Here is a 22,067-nt window from a genome sequence, read left to right as displayed (position 1 = left end):
ACATAATGTTTTTTTATCAAAACGGCAAAACCTCGGCCTAGATTCCGCAGCCTTGCCGTTTAAATAGCCTGCAAACAGGCTCAAGGAAATCTATAGTTACCAACCAAAAGTTCCTTCCAATGATGTCTGCTGACGACTACCAGCAATTTTTAGAGAATTGTTAGAAACAGTTTTACCTGATTTTCAGCCTGGCATACGAAAATTCAACTGGCGTGGGATTGGAAGGAACGGCAATTCGCTATATTTCGTTAACTTTTACTTTTTGCGTGCTGTTTTTGTTTTGAGGATGACAGTCACGTGAGTGAAACTTGAAACGTCATTGGCTCACGAATCACGAATTGCAATACTGCGACTCCGATGAACAAGATAGAGAGCTGAGAAGCACTATTTACAAAAGAAGCAATAGGACAATTTCCATTGCTTTCTTGTGACAAACGTCCACTCTTTAACACTCGCTTTTAACTCTAAGAGAAGGTGTATTGAATACAGAAATTCTGGTACGTCTACCTGTGTCCTTTAGACATTATTTCACGCTTTTACTGCGTATGTTTATGACATGTTTTTAATTTTCATTTTTGTTAGCTTTTATTTGGCTTTTGTAGACCCAACAAAAGTTGAGGGTCGTGCGATGCCTTTGCGTTTATGGACAATAGCCTTGAGAGGGAGGAATTAGGGGGGAACGTAAAATCCAGAAGGTTTGTATTTTAAGCTGCATTTGCATTTCTATATAGGAATTACTATATTAAATATATCTACTTGAGTTAGTTGAATAACAACAGTATTTTCTAATTTTTCTTAAGTTTATCAATGCTTTTCATGGTGGTTTCAATTCAAAGGATAATAATATTTTCAAAGTTATTTTGATAATCCCAGTTTGAAAACATAAAAATAAATACATGGTTCAAAGGAATTGCTTTCTTGTGCTATTTAACATATAATGTATAGAAATTGAGCTTGTACCTCATTGATTAATTTCCAAACCACATGCTCCTGAACCGCAGCTTGCATGATAATGAAACTGACATAGAGCCTCAGTGAACACATTTTCTCTGAACTACAAATTTGCTTGGCAAATAAAGGATAATAATAATGAAATATATTTTCAAAATATGCTACTTCATTAACTGATATTGTTACACCCTATCACACAGTCATGGATACACACATAGTCATGGTTGTGTTACAGAACATGGTTCAGTTCAGTTCAATATATAGAGAATATATATGTATATATATAAAAAGAACTCTAGGTAAACATTTCTAGGAAGTCTCAACTGTTTTATTTTGTTTTATATGAATTAATATTTAAAATAGCCTGTTCAACAAAATGTTTGGAACATGATAGTGCTATCGACATGTTGCTAGCTTACATCAGCACTAATTCAATCTATAGGACACATTCACTAGATTTTTCCTTCACCATAAGATACCTAACAATTTAAGCTTCAGGTCTCTTAACTTGAATTATTCAATCCTTACCATGTCTCAGTTAAAACAGGTAAAAATTAGAATTGAGCTAATGTTTCATTATGGCCTGGTTTACAAATGGTGGTAATTGTGATAATAATTATTAATGACCATACAAAAATCAGGCTCAAAACAAGTATTAATTGCCTTGCCAGTTATGTCAAGTTAAGCTGCTAAATTTTTGCTTTAAGATTCATTCATTACTGACATATGTATACATACTGTAATGCACCCAAATTATAAAAATTTAAAAGACTTGTACAATATATGTGATTAGTTGACATATATTTTTATTTATTATTGAGTTCTAACTACTAGGTATTTTGAATGTTTTAATGGGTATATATATTCTAATAATTCACACTTAAACAAGAACAGCTGGATTTTAAATAAATGGTCTGTGGTAATTATAGATGCATTACAATTTAGTATCTTACATATATACTTTTGAGCTTTCAATTTTGTACAGTGCATCTTCTGTAAGTTACAACTTATTAATTTTTCCTGTTTTTACCCTGGTACCTCATTATAGTCACTTGTAATATGAATGTATTTATGTTATCTGTCAAGTAAATTGTTTTTGTTTGCCTGACTGCAACTTATTAATTTGAATGTAAAAAAATACGTCATAGTAATTAGGATTTCAAACTGCTAAATTTAATGCTGAAGATATCTTTTTGTAAATGTAGAGGCAAAGAATCAGTGAAACGTAAAACTCCAAATAACAGTGAACAGTCGAAAAATAAAAGGTTGGTTCATGTTGTTGCCAAATGCTGTGGGTTTTGCCACATATCAATTATTGAACTTTGTGTATAGTAAAAGCATTTAAAAAATAACATGTGTATAACACATGTTCTGATTGGTTGAAGCTCATGTTTGGCATCCGAACATGGGAACAATTAAGTAATTGTTTATTGCTACAGCTCTTCTGCAATTGAGTAATGAAGTCAGTAAACTACAGTATCAACTATGAAAAATAGGAGCAAATGATATTTGTTAGCAAGCCAAAATGTTTTCCCCAGGGATTTTGCTTGAATGAAAGTACTTGTAGCGTGGGTTTTATTAGCCTAGCCACTGTTGGAAATGAAATGCTTTGTTACAATTTGGCTGTAATATTTTTTACCTACAGGCCAAAGACAACATCAGGACCATTGGCAAGGTTTGAACATTTTTATTGTAAACAGTAAATTGCAGTATCTTTGTTGTTTGTATGCCATAGTCACACTGCTTTTTGTGTTTCACAAAAATATATATTATTTTATTTAAATGAGAAAATGGTCAATTTATTAAAGATAAACTTGTCATTATTTTGCATAAAGTTTTGAAATGAGCACCTATTGCCAAGTTTCAATTTCCTTTGTACCAATGTTTTCATTTTCTTTAGTTCCGCTAGGAGTACCTCTGTCCCAGTTTTACCAAGCTCACCAATCAGGTTGGTTTGATGAAATTATTTTGAAAGAAAAATGTCAAAAAATAGTTTGTTTCTTGAAAATTAAAATTGTATAACCTACGGTGCATGGGTGCTGATGGAAAATATGGAATATACATATTAAAATTTATTTCCTGCTATGCCCTAACACCTGCAAATAGCCCTAACATCAATGTATCACACAACTCTTGCTCATTATATGAGTAAACTCTATCAAAACATTTGCATTATTTGTCACTCTTAGTTCAAAATCTGTAATTGATATTCCTTTTTAAGAGCACTTTTACAAGGGTTGAAAAATCATGTTCAGCATGCCCATCCTAGTTTGATACGACCAGCCTCTAGCACTTTTTCAGGCTTGTTTGCTTGGGTTATGTCAAATTAAATTGAAAATGTTAAATGACCTACGTAAATCCGTAAATCTATGTTCATGTTAGATGACCTACGTAAATCTGGGATAGGTAGCTGTACTCTGTAGATTAGAGAGTAATTTTTATGCTCTTCTTTTAGTCACAGAACCCGAAGCTGTACATCTTTGTTAACACTGGGGGCTTCAGCGTCCAGATCGTCATCACCTGCTGCTAGTTCTGACCTCAGCAGAAGAACCGTTTCTAATCGTCGATCTGATATCAACGTTTCCTATCCGGCGAACGAAAGGAATTCAAGAAGGTAAGATTGTAGGGAGGGACCCTCGCAACCCATGAATAACATCTACACATCATCGGAGAAAAGTTGCATGTGTGTGTTATCGTGAACACCTAAATCGAACAACTAAAACAACTGAGAGTTTGTCACAAAGGCACGGATTGCAGAGTACACCAGGCTATCGTGAAGTACGTACACTAGGCAATCGTGAAGTAGTGCCCCATGCTACTAATCGTTACCATATTTTGACTTGGCGTATATGTATGTGCTATCTTATAGAGGGAAGACCTCCAGTGGCAGTACAAGAGGTGGGGAGAGTGAACAGCCTGGCAGTGCAAGTGATCTCACACCATCAGCAAGTGTACCTTCGCTAACCGCGCGTGGTAAACGTTCGTCTGTTCCAGGTCTTCACAAACCTACATCATCAGTGAGTCTACCCGATACAAGATCTGACAGTACAGCATCGGGATCTTCTACGTCGCTTCCTCATGTAAAGAAACATGTAGCAAGGGCGGCGAGCAGCAGTGCAAGCTCCTTGGAGACGTCGACTGAGCTGTATGATCACGCGGGTGTTGGTCAGAGGCGTCTACGACTGCGAAAGCAACTGGCAACAGAGCAGGAGGCTACTTCATCTAATCCTAAGCTAAAGCGATCCGAGCAACGGTCACAGGAAAGCAGTAGTAGCAGCAGCGCACGTGCGTCTGTTCATGCGAGGTTAAAGAAGCGCATCTCTCTTTTCCAACTCAGGACAAACGAAGAGGCTACTACAGCTGATCCAAGTGATCTGTCCGAGCCATCAGGCTTGCGACAGTCGCTTAGAAAGAAAAAAGCAACGGGATCCTGCGCAAGTAACAAGTGAGTGAATGGAGTTGGTATATAGAAGCAGGGTAGAACCCCGCCTTTTAAAACACCCTGGGACACCTCCGGGGGGGGAGGAGGTCCTGACTTCATGACGGGAAGTTCAAACTTCAATGAAAAAAAACACTCGTAAAGTAAACGATTTAACGACGTTAACTGCATTTTTTCGGGGGTACTGTAGTGTATCGTGTTTAATTTTTCACAGGCGTGCAGCAAAAACGTCTAATACTTGTTTTTATTTTCTATGTACATATGTATTATATATACTGGTACCTTAATAATTTCGCAAAAAATTGACCAGTGATTAACAGTCATTTCCACTTTTCTAGTAGTCGGCGAGCTGCTCGGGGGAAAAACAGCTTTTTTCAACGCCGACAAAGGCAAAATATGTCATCAGACGAGTATGTTGTTGAATTTCTTTCTTTTCGAACTCTATATGCATGAACAATGCGTTTAATGAAAAGGTATTTTCCAAAACTGCGGCTTTAGCATTTTTGCGGACCAAAACGTGTTATCCTTGGCCGGTTTTCCGAATCAGTTAAATCACTACAGTTGAATAATACTGAACATGCTTCGGAAACTGGGTGAAAAATTGTCACTCCAAGTTTTTTTGGTTGTTCGTTTCGTGTTTTTTGAATCTTTTCCATACAAGAACTGCAATATAGCTACAAACTGTCCCTTTAACACATGTTAAAAGCCCTTGGCTAGTTCCTCGATTTCAACACACCTAGTCAACAAATTCACTGTCATATATAACACATGCACTGTGGGTTATATCCCGTAACTTCCTATCTCTATCAACAACTCCGCAAAATCGCAACAAATTCTATAAAGGACAAATTAGTATGTTTTCTCTTTGGTAAGATAGTCGTAGTGAGTTGAATCTGTTGAACACTGGTTAGTTTGTTATATTTGATTTGTACAGTATGTATAATATAGCAATAGCTGCTCAATGTTTTAAATCAATAAACGTACATAAATTATTTTGTTATTCTAGTGTCGCCCCAGAGCAACCTTCAACGTCAGGTATGAACTACATATATACTCCTGTTATACGAATGGCTGCCCATTCAAAACTTCAAACCCTGAACAGATGAACGCGAAGCGCGCAAAGGATGTCGTGTTTTCATGTATTAGGCTCATAAAGTCAGAAAATGTCCTTTTAAGCAAGTATACATGTTCTCTATTGCAAATTTTCCATATACTTCTTTCTTCGCAAAGCCCCATATCCCAGTTGACAATGACCAGTGCATCATAATTCGCGTTATCATAGTTGGGTGTTTTATTGATTAAGGGCGTGTTTCATGTGCAGTGTAATGTTTCGTGTGACCTAGAGTGCAGTTATACTTTTGAGAGACGTAAATTTCACTACGAAACTTATCTGTTTATTACACCATTTTTAAAGACGCACGAATTGTTTATTTAAGCAGGGCTTGTATGTTTAAAATTATTTTTCTATTAAAGAATGTCCTGGAAATATGAAATACATTTTATTCGGTTCATTTTCAATACCGTTTCTTTCAGGTCAAGACAGATCTAGCGAACTTTCTCAAGGGGCAAGTGGTAAGTAGTACCCATGCAGATGTAATGTGCATGTATTGCCATGCACTGCTCTAACCTGAAATGAAAAAATCTGTTGTTTCCATCTTGATTTTTGAGAATGTACTGACTCATGGAATATATCATTTTATTATATGAACATGAGTGTTGTATAGAGATTTACGCCACCGAGAAAAATCGTATTTAAACACACGTAAAAAATATCATTTGAAATCGCAAGCCAATCAAAAACCGCGTGGGAAATATATTTGACCAATTAAAAAATCTTTCTAGCTCACAGTTTATTTCATACCCTATTTATTGATGTATCACTCTCGAGCCATAGTCGTACTCGTGATTGTTTAAACCCTAGTTTAATGCTTAAAGTACCCTCATGTAAAACAAGTACATTCCATGCTATCATCGTTTTTTAATCGTATTGTTCCTATCTGGAACTGTGTCTATAGAACTGCTCTGTTAGAATTAATTAGTATATCTGTAAGTTATATGTATAAATTAGCATATTCATGATGCTACAAAAAAGCCATATATTCAATTCCGATACACAATCGGAATATATCGTAAAATTCCAGCAATCCCTTTCGATACACAACTCGTTTTAATGACGTGCCCTAGATATGAAGTGAATATACAGTAACCGCATTCAATAACTGGTAGTCAGATATGAAGTCCGTACCGCTGTGATTGCTGCTAATTGTATGTTAATTTTCCCCAATGAAGGTTCTCAAGGAAGCGACGATGGAAGGCTTGATGAAGATCTTTCCCGTTTACAAGGTACACCTTGCAGCTTGATCATACAGATCTATATAACGAAATTTCTGTGTACAATAACTTACTTGAATATATTTCATATAATTAGGGAGCAGCGTTGCATGCAGCGTCTTTAAACAACTCCGCGTCAAATGCTGCTGTATAACAACTGCCTAAAATAGACAAAAATACGTCTTGACGTTTTAATCGAAGAACATTCGTCAGGAGAGATCCATACCAACTCTCCCGACGAAGGCTCTTAGGTCAAAACGTCGACAACTGGTTTTCATTGGATGAATATAACTGTTTATTTAGATCTGGAGCGAAATTGGTTCACTATTTTATACGGAGTGCGTTTGGTCAGAAACGTTGATGTATAGTTCTAGTTTGACGGCTCTGTTTTAGCTTTGAAGGCTCTTTCTGAATACTTCATTGCTGCGTTTGTATCGTGTGTTTATTGCCTTTCAGCACTGTTGGAAGCACGTGGCCTTCCCCCGCACTTGTTTGGTTCTTTGGGACCAAGAATGCATCAGCTTCTTCATAGGTCAATGAGCGGCGGTGTTAGTAAGTGCGAGCATTTCTTTCGTTTGCGCTGTTACTTATCCTCCAGGCGAGGTACATACGATACCTCTTTGAAATTGAATGAAAGTATATTTTAAAGAACAAGTATCTCGTAGTTCTTAATGTTTTTGTTTTGTGGTTTCATCGTAAATACTAATATTTTGATTGCTCTTGGCCGTTCTAGATGGCAAGGTTCAACAGTTACTGACTGGTATACAATCGACAGATGAATGCCAACAGTTGCAGGCCGTTATGGAACTCTGCCAGGTATTGTAACGATCATTTAATGGCAGTGTGCTTGTTGTACCACACTTCAAACACGCCGTGTTTCATCATAATCCAATATGTCATTTTTTTTGGTCGTTTAGATTCTTGTGATGGGTAATGAAGATACATTAGGAGGTTTCCCTATTAAACAAGCAGTTCCTGCGTTGGTAAGTCTCCGGTATTTTGGGAGCTGGGAAACGTAGGGTTTCGGACATCACACTGTGAAAGTTTGCAAAACGAAAATCCCAAAACCATATGAATTAAGAAAACAACTTAAAATTTAAGGCTAAATTGTTTAAATATATATAAATTAGACATAACTATGTTATGGAAATCTTTATTAGATCAACCTTTTATCAATGGAGCACAACTTTGAAATGGTAAGTCACAACTACACTGTACGTCATATTATGGTTTATATTTATTGTTCAGTAGAATTTTCATGCTCTGAACTTTCCGTTAGCCTAAAATGCCTAAAATAGGCCGTCAGGCAACATTGTGAACGCCCAAGTATTGTTTTGATATTTCCACAATCCAATAATGGTTACATAACATTTGTGTGGAATCGTGTCTTTCTAGATGAATCACGCTTGTCGTGCGTTGACATATCTTATGGAAGCTCTTCCAAGATCCTCCGTCGTGGTAGTCGAAGCCGTCCCAACCTTCTTACAAAAGGTATTGGGCGTGCCTTCACATTTATACCTAGCTCAATAAGGCTCCATGTTAACTACTTTGAATATTGAAATTAGCTATTGAAACACGTATACAGATATTCATCGTCTCCTAGACTGTAACTACGGCTTTTTTAATCAATTACAATAAAACGTCCCGGGTTTGGTATATTATAGGAATGTGTCTTCTTCGGTTTTTGCAACACGTTGATGTTACAGTCGAAATTACACCAGCCAGCTGCTTACTTTCTGAAATCAAATAATTATAGACTATTATAGTATAGTTATATTTGTCCTTTGAGTCTAATCTATAATCTTTAGCTGCAATCAATACAGTGCATGGATGTGGCTGAACAGGCTCTAACCGCACTAGAGATGCTTTCTAGAAGACACGGAAAAGCCATTCTGCAGTGTGTAAGTAAATTGTACACTAACTACATAAGCCGATTAGCTTGACCACTGCATGTAAAACAAAGAGAACGGATGAATCTCAAACGAATAAATGGTACACTGAGATCACTATTGGTCTATCGGCATAAGATGAATGGTCAGGACATTCGAGCATTATAAATATAGGCTGTATTTCTAGATGTACAGTACATTACAATAAAAGGGAACGAGTTTGTACATAACAGCTTTCTCCTGTATCACTTTCGTTATCCCGAAAATATCTCTTAACTTTGGAGTTTCGAACTATCCAGTTTTGAATAAAGGAGATATTCTATTGGTTGTTAAGAAAGAATGTATACTTTTATTTTAGGAGGGAATGTCTGCATGTTTAACCTTTCTGGATTTCTTCTCAATAACCGCTCAGGTAATGGAAGCAATCGTATAAACTATAGTGAATATGCCAACAATATGTATATGATTACAACAATGGTAATTCAACCCACTTTTTAGCGGTTGATTTAGATCCCCGAGATTCTGCATCTCATTTCTGTTGATCACAGCCTGGGGTGTCCTCTCTGAATCACAAATTCTCAGTATTGTCTTTTCTTCCAGAGAGCTGCCCTAGCTATTGCTGCTAACTGTTGTCACTTCGTCAGCAGTGATGACTTTCACCTGATAACTACTGCGATACCTATTTTAAGTGCAAAACTTCAAATCCAGGTAAGAAGCGAAACTTGAATTGGTTTGTTCACATCCGTTTCTAATACTGTACGAGAGGGTGAATGACGTTTACAGAGAAGGCGGGTTGATTAGCTACAGAAACAATATATCAATATATCGAACTATTTACATTCATAGGATAAAAAATCTATAGAAAGTTGCTGTCTTGCCTTTACAAGACTGGTTGATAACCTTCATAATGACGAGGTAAATATTGCACCCGAGTCAATGATATTTTTTGCATGTATGGTGTAGACAAAGCCGAGCTAACTTGTACAGTATGTCTTCATTGTGTTTTTTGTGTATTCCAGAAACTGCTACGGGAACTTGCCCATCATAGTTTACTGACAAATGTTCAACAATTGGTGAGTGCCAAGGTGGAATATCAAGTTTAAAAACAAGTTTTGTTGTCTTTCGCTCTTTAGGATTAAGTGGATATTACGTAGCTACGTTTGTTACTTCTGAGGCTGATTGTGATTTTGAATTTAGCCCTGCATGCTCATTTAGCCTTAGTGCCTGCTCAAAGGCAAGCGTTATATCGTCGAAAAAACGTTTCTAGGATGACATTAATTTGCCCCTTAACGCTAGTTTGGTCCAGGCGCATTATCCGCAATTATCGTGTGTATGAGACTAATCCTCAGTCTTGGTTACGTTTTAAAGGGACACTTATTTATATTCTCATTGTGCCCTTTTTTATTTTAGTTGGTTGTAACTCCCCCGGTGGTGAGTACAGGGACGTTTGTTGCTGTACTTCGCATGTTAGCTCTGATGTGTGCAAACTGTCCGTACATTGCTGTTCAACTTTTGAAAAACAGTACGTTTTTTGTGTGATATATACTACTATACGAAAACCCAGATGAATTCTTTTTATTTCCTTGTATAGTTCTTCTAACATTTTTTTTATATTTCCTCAAAGACATTGCAGAAACACTGAGGTTTCTCTTAATGGGAGCGAATGAATTGAAAGAGACAGAAAGTCCCGAGGTACGAAACATCTCTAGTTTATCTCAAACATCTCGTAAGTGTATGGTGCACGTGGTGCACCGCCAGCGGGCGTTACTTCACTATACTTTACTTGTAAGATCAAGTATGCATGTGTATACATGGTCCTAATGAGCATGAAATGGGAATTAACGGGAATTCTTATACTGCTTCTTTTTCTATAGCTTTCACCCAGAACGCCACAAGAATTTTATGAGATTACTTGTCTTATCAGGTTAGTATACCAAGACTATGGTCACCACAGTCATTTAAGTCGCATCTAAATTGTACTCTAGTCACGTGCGGAGACATGCAATGCTGATATATCAGTATTTGATAAAAACGACAATATGAGCGCATGTAATGTTCCAAGCAGTTGGCAAATTTATAGATTAAGATTGAGAACGGGGGCGTTTAGACGACTTGAAAATGGCAAATAATTGCCCGATGTATGTCTCTCACGTCGTCTTTGCCGTTTCCGTCCTCAATGTAAATCTGCTTGAATAAATTACACAAACTTCAAACTGGAACGTTCTCCTTGACAGCGAATTACTTCCTAATCTACCTTCGGATGGCATATTTTCTTTTGACTCGTTGCTGAGTAAAGGCCATAGACCAGAGCAAGCCTATTGGCAGTGGAAAGATGATCAAAATGTCTGGCATTCGTATTCGTGGATTGATAGCAGAATCATCGAGGCTGCTCACCAGGGTGGAGAGGATGAGCTGAGTTTGAACACACTAGGAAGAAGCTACATCGTTGAATTCAATTCAATGCAACAGGTACTGAAAAATCATTGCTCTGATTGGTGGATGGCTCACTGATCTATAGCCCAGTAAAAGAATGCATTACCAACGGCTCATAGCAATCACAATTCGAGAATCGACGGAAATCATCCTAAATAATATATTCTTTATTGTTAGTGGAGGGGATACGGTTGAGATTAACCTGCAATCAGATAATCTGGTTGGACCCTGATCTCCATAACCGATAAATCATCAGTGGTTACCATGACATTTTAAAATGTATTTCATCAAGCATTAACTATTCTTTCTTTTGAAGAAGAATTATTTTCCTAATGGGACTAAACATCGAGTTTTTATTTTTATTTAGATTAATGAAGACACTGGCACATCGCGTCCCATACAGCGTTGTTCACGCGCGGAGTCCGCTAATGCGGCGCTGTCAGTGAGTACTGCAAAGAAAGAAGATGAAAGAATTGTTTTCTTACAAGAAGGCAGCGAGATCTCATCCAACTTCACACTAACTTTATTTGGAGAACTGAACGAAGTCCACAACTCCTCGGTCGGTCCTGCCGTACGACACAAGTGTTTGAACGGCATACTAAGAATGTTGTATTACTCTCCGCCAGAACTTCTAAACAAATTGATAGAGAAATTTCCTGTCTCGTCGCAAATGGCGGGCATGCTCGCGTCGAGCGACCTGAGAACAGTCGTAAATGCGTTGCAAATGGCGGATATATTAATGCAGAAACTTCCCGAGTATTTTCACGTGCATTTTCGCCGCGAAGGTGTTATGCACAAAATTCATGAACTTGCCACAGCCTCGCTTGAGGTCCCGGGCGACGAGGCAGGAAGAGGGGGGAGAGAGTCCTGTCGAAAAAGAGAAAGTTGTCGACGAGGAGATGAATGAGGCTGGCTCACAAGATGGATTTCTGAATCATTCGCCTCCAACCAGGTACATTCACTATCGATTACATCGTTTGTTTAAGCTAATCGTTTAGTTTCTGCGGAGACTGTTCGGGTTCACAGGCTTGTAGATTATAGGAACATCAGATTTAACTTCATGATCTGGTATTTATAACTGCGAGAACTCGTGTTAAATGCGTCGCGATGAGGCTGCCCATCAAATACCCCCTTTTACATTCATGTTCTAACACTGATGAGTCCTCGTGGTTGACTCGCGCGTATATACTAGCTCTCTAGAAGATGATAAGGTATCGACTCCTTTTTGTCCGAACTATTGTATTAAAATACACAATATTAATATTTACTTTATAAGTAATATCGTCAGGTGAAGAAACCAATTATGGGTTAAAAATTGTTGTTGGTCGCGTGTAGTTTGCGAGGCTTTCTGAACTCGCGTTTCTATTACCTTTGTTTCCTTCAGTCGGAAATTCAGCGATGTATTGAGGAAGAAAAGAAGATCAAAGCGCATAAGCTACAAGAAGTCAACGTCATTAGAAACACCTCGAGAGGGAGGAGAAGCAACACATCCCAGATCATCCTCAATGTCTTCTGTACCAACCGCTATGTTGTCTTCGTTACGCGGTGTTTCTCTCAAGAATACCACCACACCTGCCAGTAAAACACCTAAAGTAAGTGTTATTTAAATCATCGTTATACTTACCTGAGCCTGATGAATTAAGCCGTGTGAGTATTGTCTTTACTCATGGTTTCTTTTTTTACTACATACCGCTGATATACACTATCTACGTTATTTTTCTGTCAGTCCTAAATATACTTCAATGTATTGTCTATGTAGACTCAAGCTAGCAGCGGCTGTAGTGAAAGCAAGTATAAGATAAAAGTTTGGATCAAGCAACAAGGTGAGTTTACACAAAGTTCAATTGGTTACTTTGTTGATAACACATTCACAATCCACGCGTAGGGCTGGACAGCTATTCATAATATATATTTATCAAACGTGATATTTTTTAGCAATAAAGTTTACTTCAACATATTTTGAAAACGAACAAAGTGAATCGCACCCTGCTCTGGGTATTCTTCACAGGCTTAGCAATGCTTCTAGCGAACTCGGAATGGGCGTAAGTAAAATTTTGGTCTAACCAGTTCACTAGTGTATATTATGTACCATGGCCATGCATCTGTTGAAATCATCCCCCCAGTTTGACAATTACTCTTTTTATTTTGGTCACAGTGCAATGAAGATCACCAGGCTTTAAAGGTATGTAGAATCGCACAGTCCAAAAAGTTTATTTTACTAGAAAATTCTCATGTAATTTAGTTCTGCGTATGTTTTGGGTTCGTCAAAAGTGTCTAAACTCTAATGTGAAGGAGCGATAGCATTTCCTATCCTCTGGCATTGCAAGTTATGAACTTTTAGATAAAAATTTATCCTGAGCGATCACCTCAGCCTCAGAGCCAAAATTATTACGCTAGAATAGCGTTTCGTCTTTTTGCACCAGGCAATAGGGCAGGTTCTGTCGGAGAACGAGAAAAGTGCGTCAGCGTTTGAAATTATCCACAGTGGCCTTGTACCAAAGTTACTCAGGTAAGATGGCGCCTGTATTGTAAAAACTCGCTAGCCAAATAACTAGGTAGTCAAATGAATCTGATTGTATCTCATTGTTCAAGCACTTCTCGATCAATATCCTATTGAGAAATCGCTTCAACTCTCAGTAAAATGCATGTTCAATTGATTCTCATGTCCGTCTTGCAATCTCCCTCATTCTGGCCAATACCGAGATACTCACAACTTCCCCACTCGCAACGACTTTTGTGCTACACATTTTGCAACACATTCTACTTGCAGTTATCTAAATCGACCGACGGGGAAATCACGTTCTTCTCATGAAAAACATCTAAAGACCTTTCTGCAGGCATTCCTTGGTTGTCCTGTAAGTATTCGACTTATTTTTCTCAAAACAACGTCATGCAAATGTTGGAACATTTTGAATCATTATTGGTAGTTTAGGACTTGTCTTGTCTTGCTATTCTCGGTTTGTTTTATGTTTTTGTTTGTTTGTTTCAAATAGCCTTCAGAGGATGTGAATGAATGTTTTCATGGCCCTGTAAGTATACATGTAGCTGCATGATAATAATTGTTTGGTGTGCTTGCAAATATTGCAGCTATAACCTCTTCCTATATTAGGAAAGATACTCCTGTCCTAAATATTGTGTTTTTCATATTTGTGCCCGCAGGATGATGATAAAAGAGTTTTGTTCACCATTCTTGTTCAGAAACTTCATGCCTGTGTTAACCAACAAGAACAGGTGTGTGTTTCCATGTTGTGCTAAAAATATTGAAAATTGAAGCAATCGAAATGCATTTCAGGTTTCGGCAAATATACGAATTGTTCGACAATCCTGTATTATGTACCAGGAATTTGCATTTTTGGGTAATATGCCATGACACGCGACATTGATCCCTATCCCCACATTTTTTCCGAAGTTATAGTTAACTTTATTTAGACCTGGTGTGTTTATCTTAATTTAGTTTATATATTTAAGTCATCTTAGTTTAATGTACCCTATGTTATATTAAATATTTTTAGTTTCCTGTCAAAATCCATGATGCACCAGGCGGTTGTGGTAATGGCTCACGGTAAGAGTAAGATATTTTCATCTATATATAAAGCCTAAGAGAGGTGAAACACGATGTGAAATGTTTATAACACTTCTTCACTTTCAGGGGTCTTCAGACTTTAAGATTCTTTAATTCTCATCAAATCAAGGTATATTAAATAATTTTGATCAATTTATAGCACTGAGGAAGTTTTGTGTGTGGAAATTGCATGGAAACATGGTCCGGAAACTGTTTGAATTCTAAACTGTGTAGCATGAAAATATTCAATTATCAGCATTGGAATACAATTTCCACACTATAAGAGTCAATCATTTCCCGTTTAATGGTCACGTCTGTTTGTAAAGTACTTGCCCTCATGTCATATTAACAACTCTGTTCGATATTCAAATGCCTGGAAACACCTTGATATTGTTGTATTCTTTTCAGTGCTTCCTTCAGAGACATCCAGGCAGCACCAATGTCAAGAATTGGCGTGGCGGTCCTGTTAAGATTGATCCACTTGCCCTTGTCCAGGTGAGTTTTTTTTTGTCAAACCGCTTGGCTGGAATATTGATCAAATGATTCGGAACATTTCTTTGCTAAATAGTGCAAAAGGTGTATGAAAATTCTCTATTATGTTTACGCTTAAATTCTATGACGTTTGTTGACCTTTTAGGCTATTGAAAGGTATTTGGTTTTGCGAGGATATGGGCGCGTAAGAGAGGTAATAGTTTTCAAACTGTGAATTGTTCTTTTCACGATACTGATAAAATAATATGATGTTCCACGTTTTAGGATGCTGACGAGGAGGGTAGTGACGATGATCTGTGAGTATTCACTATGTATTTTACTTTCACTCATTATGAGAAGTACTACTTCAAATTATAGCTACATGCTTGATGTTGTTTGTGAACTCCCCAATGCGAGTGTTTTGTTAAAAAGTATTATTGAGAAAATTAAAACAGATTATATCACTTAATTACTTCGCCGAGGTCATACAACTGTGTGCATACTTCAGCCATGCAATAACATTCGCTGGAAAGAGAAAAATCGTCTGGGTAGCTGCGGGTTAATGTGCAATCTAATTATTTTATTCGCCATTTAGTTCTGAAGAAGATATCGAAGAAGCGTTGGTAAGATTTCAAATGTATATTATTGTCACAGATGTTGTTTGTAGTCAATCAACGCGTCGAGACGCTTTAGATATTTATCTTATATATTTAAAATAATTGTATAATTGTGCAACGTTTGCATGACGAAGGTGAATGCTTTGTCTTCGGTTCATCCTAGCACCATGTCGGTTGTTACTATATGACCATTCGTATTATGTCACGATAAATGATGCAGTACAATGAAAATATTTGGTTTGTTTATCATATTTTGCTTTTTTCATTCTTACTGAGTATTTATTTTTTCCTCTTTCAGGCTTTCCAGAGCCCAGGCGCACAAAGGTAAATTGCTTAGGCTGTTGAGTATTAGTAAATCGACGAGGCTGCTCGATTCATTTATCCAATTACAAAAAAGGCTCGAACATTTCTGTGGTGAATATTTTCTTTCCGGAATTTTCCTCTTTAATCTCCTATCCATTGTGTGATATTTTCAGGACTCTGTCGCTCTTATCTTTTGTTGTTTTACTGCATGTGTGTTCACTGTGTTTATTCCTTGCAGCCGGCATTACCTGGAAATCATGATTGGAGACAAAGTATTACCTTACAATATGACCGTGTATCAGGCCGTCAAACAGTATGGACAGGTTAGAAATTCAGTGTATATATTCGCATTGTTATACAAATCATCGCCTACGGGATGAAGGACCTGCCTTTATTTTATATGCCTGACTATTGCTTTGCCTATTACAGGCTGATGAAGATAAAGATCAAGATGAAGAGGGTGTCCTCGGGAGACCAAGTATTTGGGTTGGTACGCATACCATTCATTATCGTGCCAGTCAAGATACAGGTGAGAGCAGCAGTTCGTCCAGTAGGACACCTAATAATGCCACTCCATCAAAAACAGCAAGGAAATCTCAAGGAAAAAGAAATAAAGACTCCTTGAGAGGTGAGTTATTCTTATTAGACTATAGGGCACTGTGCGTGTGTTTTATTATACACTTGAACTGTACATATTATTCTCACTATTAAACGAGGTCCTCCATTGCACATTAAAACCTTTACGAAATGATGATTTGTGAATGGTTTTAAATGAGAAATCTGTTCTCTGTAGATAACAATAACGGCGCCTCGTCCAGTATGTCTATAATTGCGAGTTCGATAACTGCACAAAACGGTAAGATGACAATTGTATATTTAAAGGCACCTAGATAAAGTATTTTACATCCAGTTACAAAAAGAGAAAATATCCGTGCATGCCTGATACAACAGTTTTTTACTCGTTTGTAGTTGTTTTAACCTTATAATTTCATCGTTCTTATAATAGAACTAAAAGATGCGTCTGTGGAAAGCATACGTCTTCTTCAAACACTTTTCAACCTCAACACAAAGTGGGGGACAGTTTACGAGGTTAGCGTTTGGAGCAATATACGTGTTTAATACATATGAGGATATATATTAATTTGACCGACCTTATTCATCACACTTCACCATTAATGCATGTTCTCCTTATATAATCTTGTGCTGTTTCACGCGGGAAAGGCTACGGTATCAATCCTCCATATTGCGTTCAGGTGTTATGGCAGTTTGATTAATGCGTTGACATGCATAGTGTTGGTCCAGATATCTCTCGTTACTAACTTCTTGTCAGGGCTTTCGTCAATTTGATCAAACCTATCCTCACACGTGAATCGGAAGTTTTCGCCAAACTAGGAGGTTAATCACCCTCCCCCTCTCCCTTTTTTCTAAGAGGTATATTCATTGTTTGTATTTTATTTAGTTGGATGACAGAGGTGCTTTGATTCCCCCTGCTGAATTTATCAGCACAAAGCTCACCGCGAAAGCTTCGCGGCAACTTCAAGGTACATACCATAGACAGTAATTGTGCGATAGATCACAGTAGAATTAGTTAGTCATATAGACAATGGAATCTCATATTTCTCGTTAAGAATGAGAGTGAATTCGATTGGAAGTCCATACAATGTGTCTAGGCGACTAAAACTCTAGCTTCATATTGCTAACGACCCTCGAATAGTGTGACTCATACACTAAGGGGTCACTTGACCAATTTAGATGAAAATCGCGGGAAATTTTTTACTTTTCGACGATATTTTGGAATTTTTCTCTTGAACATTGCCGTCCTAATCCAACACGGCGGGGTGTAGTTCATGTAACCTCTTAGTCCAAGTCCTCGCCCACTTGCTTATATTTCTTAATATACCTATTTGTGAACACTAAGTCATGTCCATTTTAGATCCGATCGCAATTATGACTGGCAATCTTCCTACCTGGCTTGGTGTATTAGCACACGAATGGTTAGACGATAAAACTAGTTATCTATTGAAAGTGGTGAATTCATTTCTGTATTTAGTGGGGTGCACCGACCACAGGCAGGGGAGAATGTAGGCGAGAAGTGCAACCGCCACCGACAATGGTGGAGAAAATCTCGAATATTAGACGGTGCATGCATGCCGAAGCCACCATGCATAGGAATGAAAAATGTAGTAAATTTAGCGATCTGAATTTTATCGGGTGAACCAGCATTCAGGATGTCTTAATCAATATAAATAATTATCATATCTGTACCACTCCTTGTAAACGATGTTTTTTATGTTTTTCCTAGTCCGTTTCTGTTTCCGTTTGAATGTCGTCAACAGTTATTTTACTGCAGCACGTTTGATAGAGATAGAGCAATGAGTAAATTACAGGTATGTCATTCTTAAGCGATGTTTACTTTGTCAATTGAGCCCGTGTAAGTGACACAATGGTTCGTATTTTGGGCGGTAATTTGAAATACTGCTAGTTAAGAGGAAACAAACAAGGAATGCGAGGTTGTAGTACAATGCGGCCGCGTACCGTTTCGCCTGTGATTGCAGAGGACTTCAAAGTTCCTACGATACTTGGGGCCTAATGCAAATCAGCTCAAACAAAGACATTTAATTCATTTGCTTTAGGCTCGGTGCATGAAAAGAGCGACGTTTGACTTAGGCCTTAGCAATCAGTCGAATGGAAGGCTCCTACCACCCAAGACATCAGACAGTTTTTAGTCATCGAAATCAAGGGAAATATTTTCCTCTGTTTTTAGGAAACAATTCCAGATTTGCTGAGTGCCGAAGGAACTGATCGAGTCACTCCACGTTTAGAAAGAAAAAAGGTACACAAGGAATGCATGTATTTTCTCTATTCTTGAGAAGCACGTCCAATGAATGATCGTTTGTTTGAAATTGGGGTTGAAGAATGATTGAATTATTATTATTTTGTTTCAGCGCACTGTCTCCCGTGATAATATCTTCAAACAAGCCGAAGAGATCGTCAACGAGGTCGGAAGTTCTCGTGCAATTTTGGAAATACAATATCAAGACGAGGTTTGTAAATATAGAGTTAAGGCTAAATAATATCTTAATTAATATCGTACTTTTCTTTTCACCCAACATTAAATTGTCTCGTTTAAGGTTGGAACTGGTCTTGGCCCCACATTAGAGTTTTATGCGTTAGTATCCAGGGAGTTTCAACGGGCTGACCAGGCTATTTGGCGAGGCGAAACTGTAGCAGATGATGAAGGTAAGTTTTTATGTGTTTGACTTTTTGGCGAACTTTTAAAGATATTGCTCATAGTGTACAGATGTTAATTTGTTCCCTTTTTGTCTGGAATTTTTATTGCCACAATATTTGGTGAATCTAATGAAATCTATTTCTTGTCTGTCACATTTAGATATTCAGAAAGAAGTTTCGTATGTTTTCTCTTCAGTGGGACTCTATCCCAGTAAGAATTGTTGATCTTGTATATTGTCTTGTAACATATGATTAGCCTAGGAGACGAAGACCGTTGCAGGTCACACAACAGAATAATTCAATTAAATAACCTACTAGAACAATAGGAAGAAACTCTAGGTCGCAGGAACAACCTTAGACACATCCACTAGTCATTCACTAGATATAAAATTGTGCCACTTAACTTATCTTTCGTTTAACAAGCACTCCCATATTCCATTTTTCGCTTTATAGTTCCGATTGCTAAGAACACTAAAGCAAGCCAGGTTACAAAACTAAAATCGAAATTCCGTTTCTTGGGAAAGTTTATTGCGAAAGCCATTATGGACTTTCGTATGTTGGACATTCCTTTAAGCCAGGCATTCTTCAAATGGATGCTTGGTAAGGAGAGCATGTTAGATTATCGTGATCTGCATCATATTGACCCGGTCCTTGCCAAGTCTGTCGCCCAGCTTCGAGATATTGTTCACAAACGTAAGAGACTTGAAGCGGATACTTCACATACAGCAGACAGTCTGAAGTTAGCTGTGGAATCCTTAACTTTGGATGGTTTGCCTATCGAAGATCTTGACTTAGATTTCAGGCTACCAGGAACTACAATAGACCTCAAGGTTAGACATTTTCATTTTTTATTTATCACATTTAATTTATCGCAAGACAAAGCGAATTGAATGTGTTTGAGTTACTTATAATATGAGTTACTTTTGAATAATTATAAAGTTTTGTAGATTAAATTATATTATTTGATTTTCAAACCAACCCTCTATACATATATGATTATTTTAAATGACATCTTTTCCGCTATAAAATATTTCCAGAAAGGTGGAAAAGATATCCCAGTCACAATACACAATTTAGAGGAATACATCAAGGTAGGGAAACCTTACTGCAATGTGCATCTCGAATCTTTCAATTTCACATTAAAAGCTTTTATATTGTTGAAGAGTTGTACAGCTCATTTCTTTGTCACGATTTTAATGAGATCGTATACACCAGAACAAGTTTATGTTTAAAAGCTAGCATTTGCGCGCCCAGTTGAAAATAAGTGCTTTTGATCGCACTTGATTGAGTGAAATTCTCTCGAGTTTTGAACTCACGAGTTTTCAAAATTCTCTTTTAGCTGGTGGTACAATGGACTTTGATTGATGGAGTTACAAAACAAATGCAAGCCTTTAAAGAAGGCTTCGAGACCGTGTTTCCCTTGTCCAGTTTAAGCTGCTTCACACCAGAGGAGGTAGGCCGTTATTCAACTTAATTCCATTTATATTTGAAAAGTGTTGAAATCGTCATCAAAACTCTGTCTGTTTTGATAATATCTTGTTTTAAGAGGTAGTGGGAAATTCTAGCTACAACGGCACCACCTTTCAAAAAGAATTAACCTTGTATGGGACGTGGTCGGGTTGGGATATATTGATATTTATAGCCTGAAAACCGTCCGTTCTGTTTCTAGATGGATTTACTACTGTGTGGAAGCACAGCTGAAACATGGGATGTCAAAAGTAAGTTATCATTTTGTTCACATCCAAGAGATAAACTCGCGCTCAAAATGTTATAAAGCATAAAATTTTCCGTCATGTTATATATGCGTCTAATTTGTTCGTATAGGTTTAATGGAAAACTGCCGACCGGATCACGGTTATACACATGACAGGTTTGTACGTCTAAATACTTTTTTCATGAAATTGGTATTTTCTTTTATTTTCTCCTGTATTCATATCTCATACTTTATAATATTTCCAAATAAATACTTGATGTTCTCTTTACAGCCGTGCTGTCAAGTTTCTATTCGAAATACTTAGTTCATACGACAAAGACGAAAGAAGACGTTTTCTACAATTTGTTACTGGAAGTCCGAAACTGCCTGTCGGAGGTTTGTATATTATAATCTACGGATATGATTTACCTTCGTCGCCAGTCCTACACATTATATTTTTCTGATAGTATGCGCTTTCTGAAGATGACACATCCTTGCAAAGATGAGGGGAAAATAGTCTATAATGCAAATTGTCCGTTTTCTCTCTGTGTATTTCACAGGTTTCAAGCGACTTACACCACCGTTAAAGATCGTTCGCAAAACGCTTGAAGCATCTTTGTGCCCGGATGGTTATCTTCCATCTGTCATGACCTGCATGAACTACCTCAAGCTACCGGATTACTCTACAAAAGAAATCATGAAAGAAAAATTACATCAAGCTGCTGTGGAAGGCCAACATTCCTTCCATCTTTCATAAGATTACTAAAACAGCTGAGGGCAAACGCGACGCGTGACTTGATGATGCCATTTGAACACTTGTATAAATTGACATTAATTTTTAAAAAAACAAACCCTACAGATAACTGGACGAGGTCAAAAAAGAAACATGGCGTTGTGTTTCCTTCGACTCGCGATACCATAGCAAACCTTTTTGTAAATTCCTTGTTGCGTTTTAATGTGAGCTGTTTCGTTCGAAATTTGTATGCAACTGTTAGCTAATGCAAATCTTCGTTTTTAAGGATTTGCGAGGTGATCGTACGTGTAAGATAGACAAATGCATGGACGGATAATAACAATAGAAATAGAATGGCGTTTATTTTCAACAAGTAATTTCTTTGTTGATTTCATGAACTGCACAGTCACTGTG

General features: G+C 37.4%; 1 protein-coding gene across 1 annotated transcript; it reads left to right on the top strand.

The window, feature by feature from the left end:
* Positions 1-334: 334 nt before the first annotated feature.
* On the top strand, positions 335-22,030 carry LOC114524992 (E3 ubiquitin-protein ligase TRIP12-like). Its single transcript, XM_028546253.1, is given in 60 exon segments — positions 335-497; positions 603-695; positions 2,157-2,216; positions 2,597-2,626; positions 2,852-2,899; positions 3,407-3,565; positions 3,821-4,396; positions 4,729-4,800; positions 5,397-5,425; positions 5,924-5,962; positions 6,680-6,733; positions 7,178-7,273; positions 7,455-7,537; positions 7,639-7,704; positions 7,882-7,917; positions 8,117-8,212; positions 8,530-8,622; positions 8,969-9,022; positions 9,211-9,318; positions 9,457-9,525; positions 9,630-9,683; positions 10,021-10,132; positions 10,235-10,302; positions 10,485-10,534; positions 10,845-11,079; positions 11,411-11,865; positions 11,867-11,995; positions 12,428-12,635; positions 12,803-12,866; positions 12,979-13,085; positions 13,199-13,225; positions 13,467-13,552; positions 13,814-13,898; positions 14,037-14,072; positions 14,203-14,274; positions 14,556-14,605; positions 14,693-14,735; positions 15,014-15,100; positions 15,243-15,290; positions 15,362-15,393; positions 15,672-15,699; positions 15,992-16,017; positions 16,235-16,319; positions 16,426-16,624; positions 16,790-16,852; positions 17,003-17,085; positions 17,456-17,537; positions 17,930-17,990; positions 18,299-18,383; positions 18,761-18,829; positions 18,942-19,040; positions 19,128-19,236; positions 19,388-19,438; positions 19,681-20,057; positions 20,265-20,318; positions 20,567-20,680; positions 20,897-20,945; positions 21,052-21,097; positions 21,213-21,316; positions 21,481-22,030. Coding segments are annotated over 59 exon segments (5,850 nt in total). The 5' UTR covers positions 335-497; positions 603-642; the 3' UTR covers positions 21,678-22,030.
* Positions 22,031-22,067: the final 37 nt, after the last annotated feature.

Source organism: Dendronephthya gigantea, unplaced genomic scaffold, assembly GCF_004324835.1.
Source record: "Dendronephthya gigantea isolate DGI-Jeju-01 unplaced genomic scaffold, DenGig_1.0 000032F, whole genome shotgun sequence".
Classification (NCBI taxonomy): domain Eukaryota; kingdom Metazoa; phylum Cnidaria; class Anthozoa; order Malacalcyonacea; family Nephtheidae; genus Dendronephthya; species Dendronephthya gigantea.
This window is presented reverse-complemented; position numbering and strand designations above follow the sequence as displayed.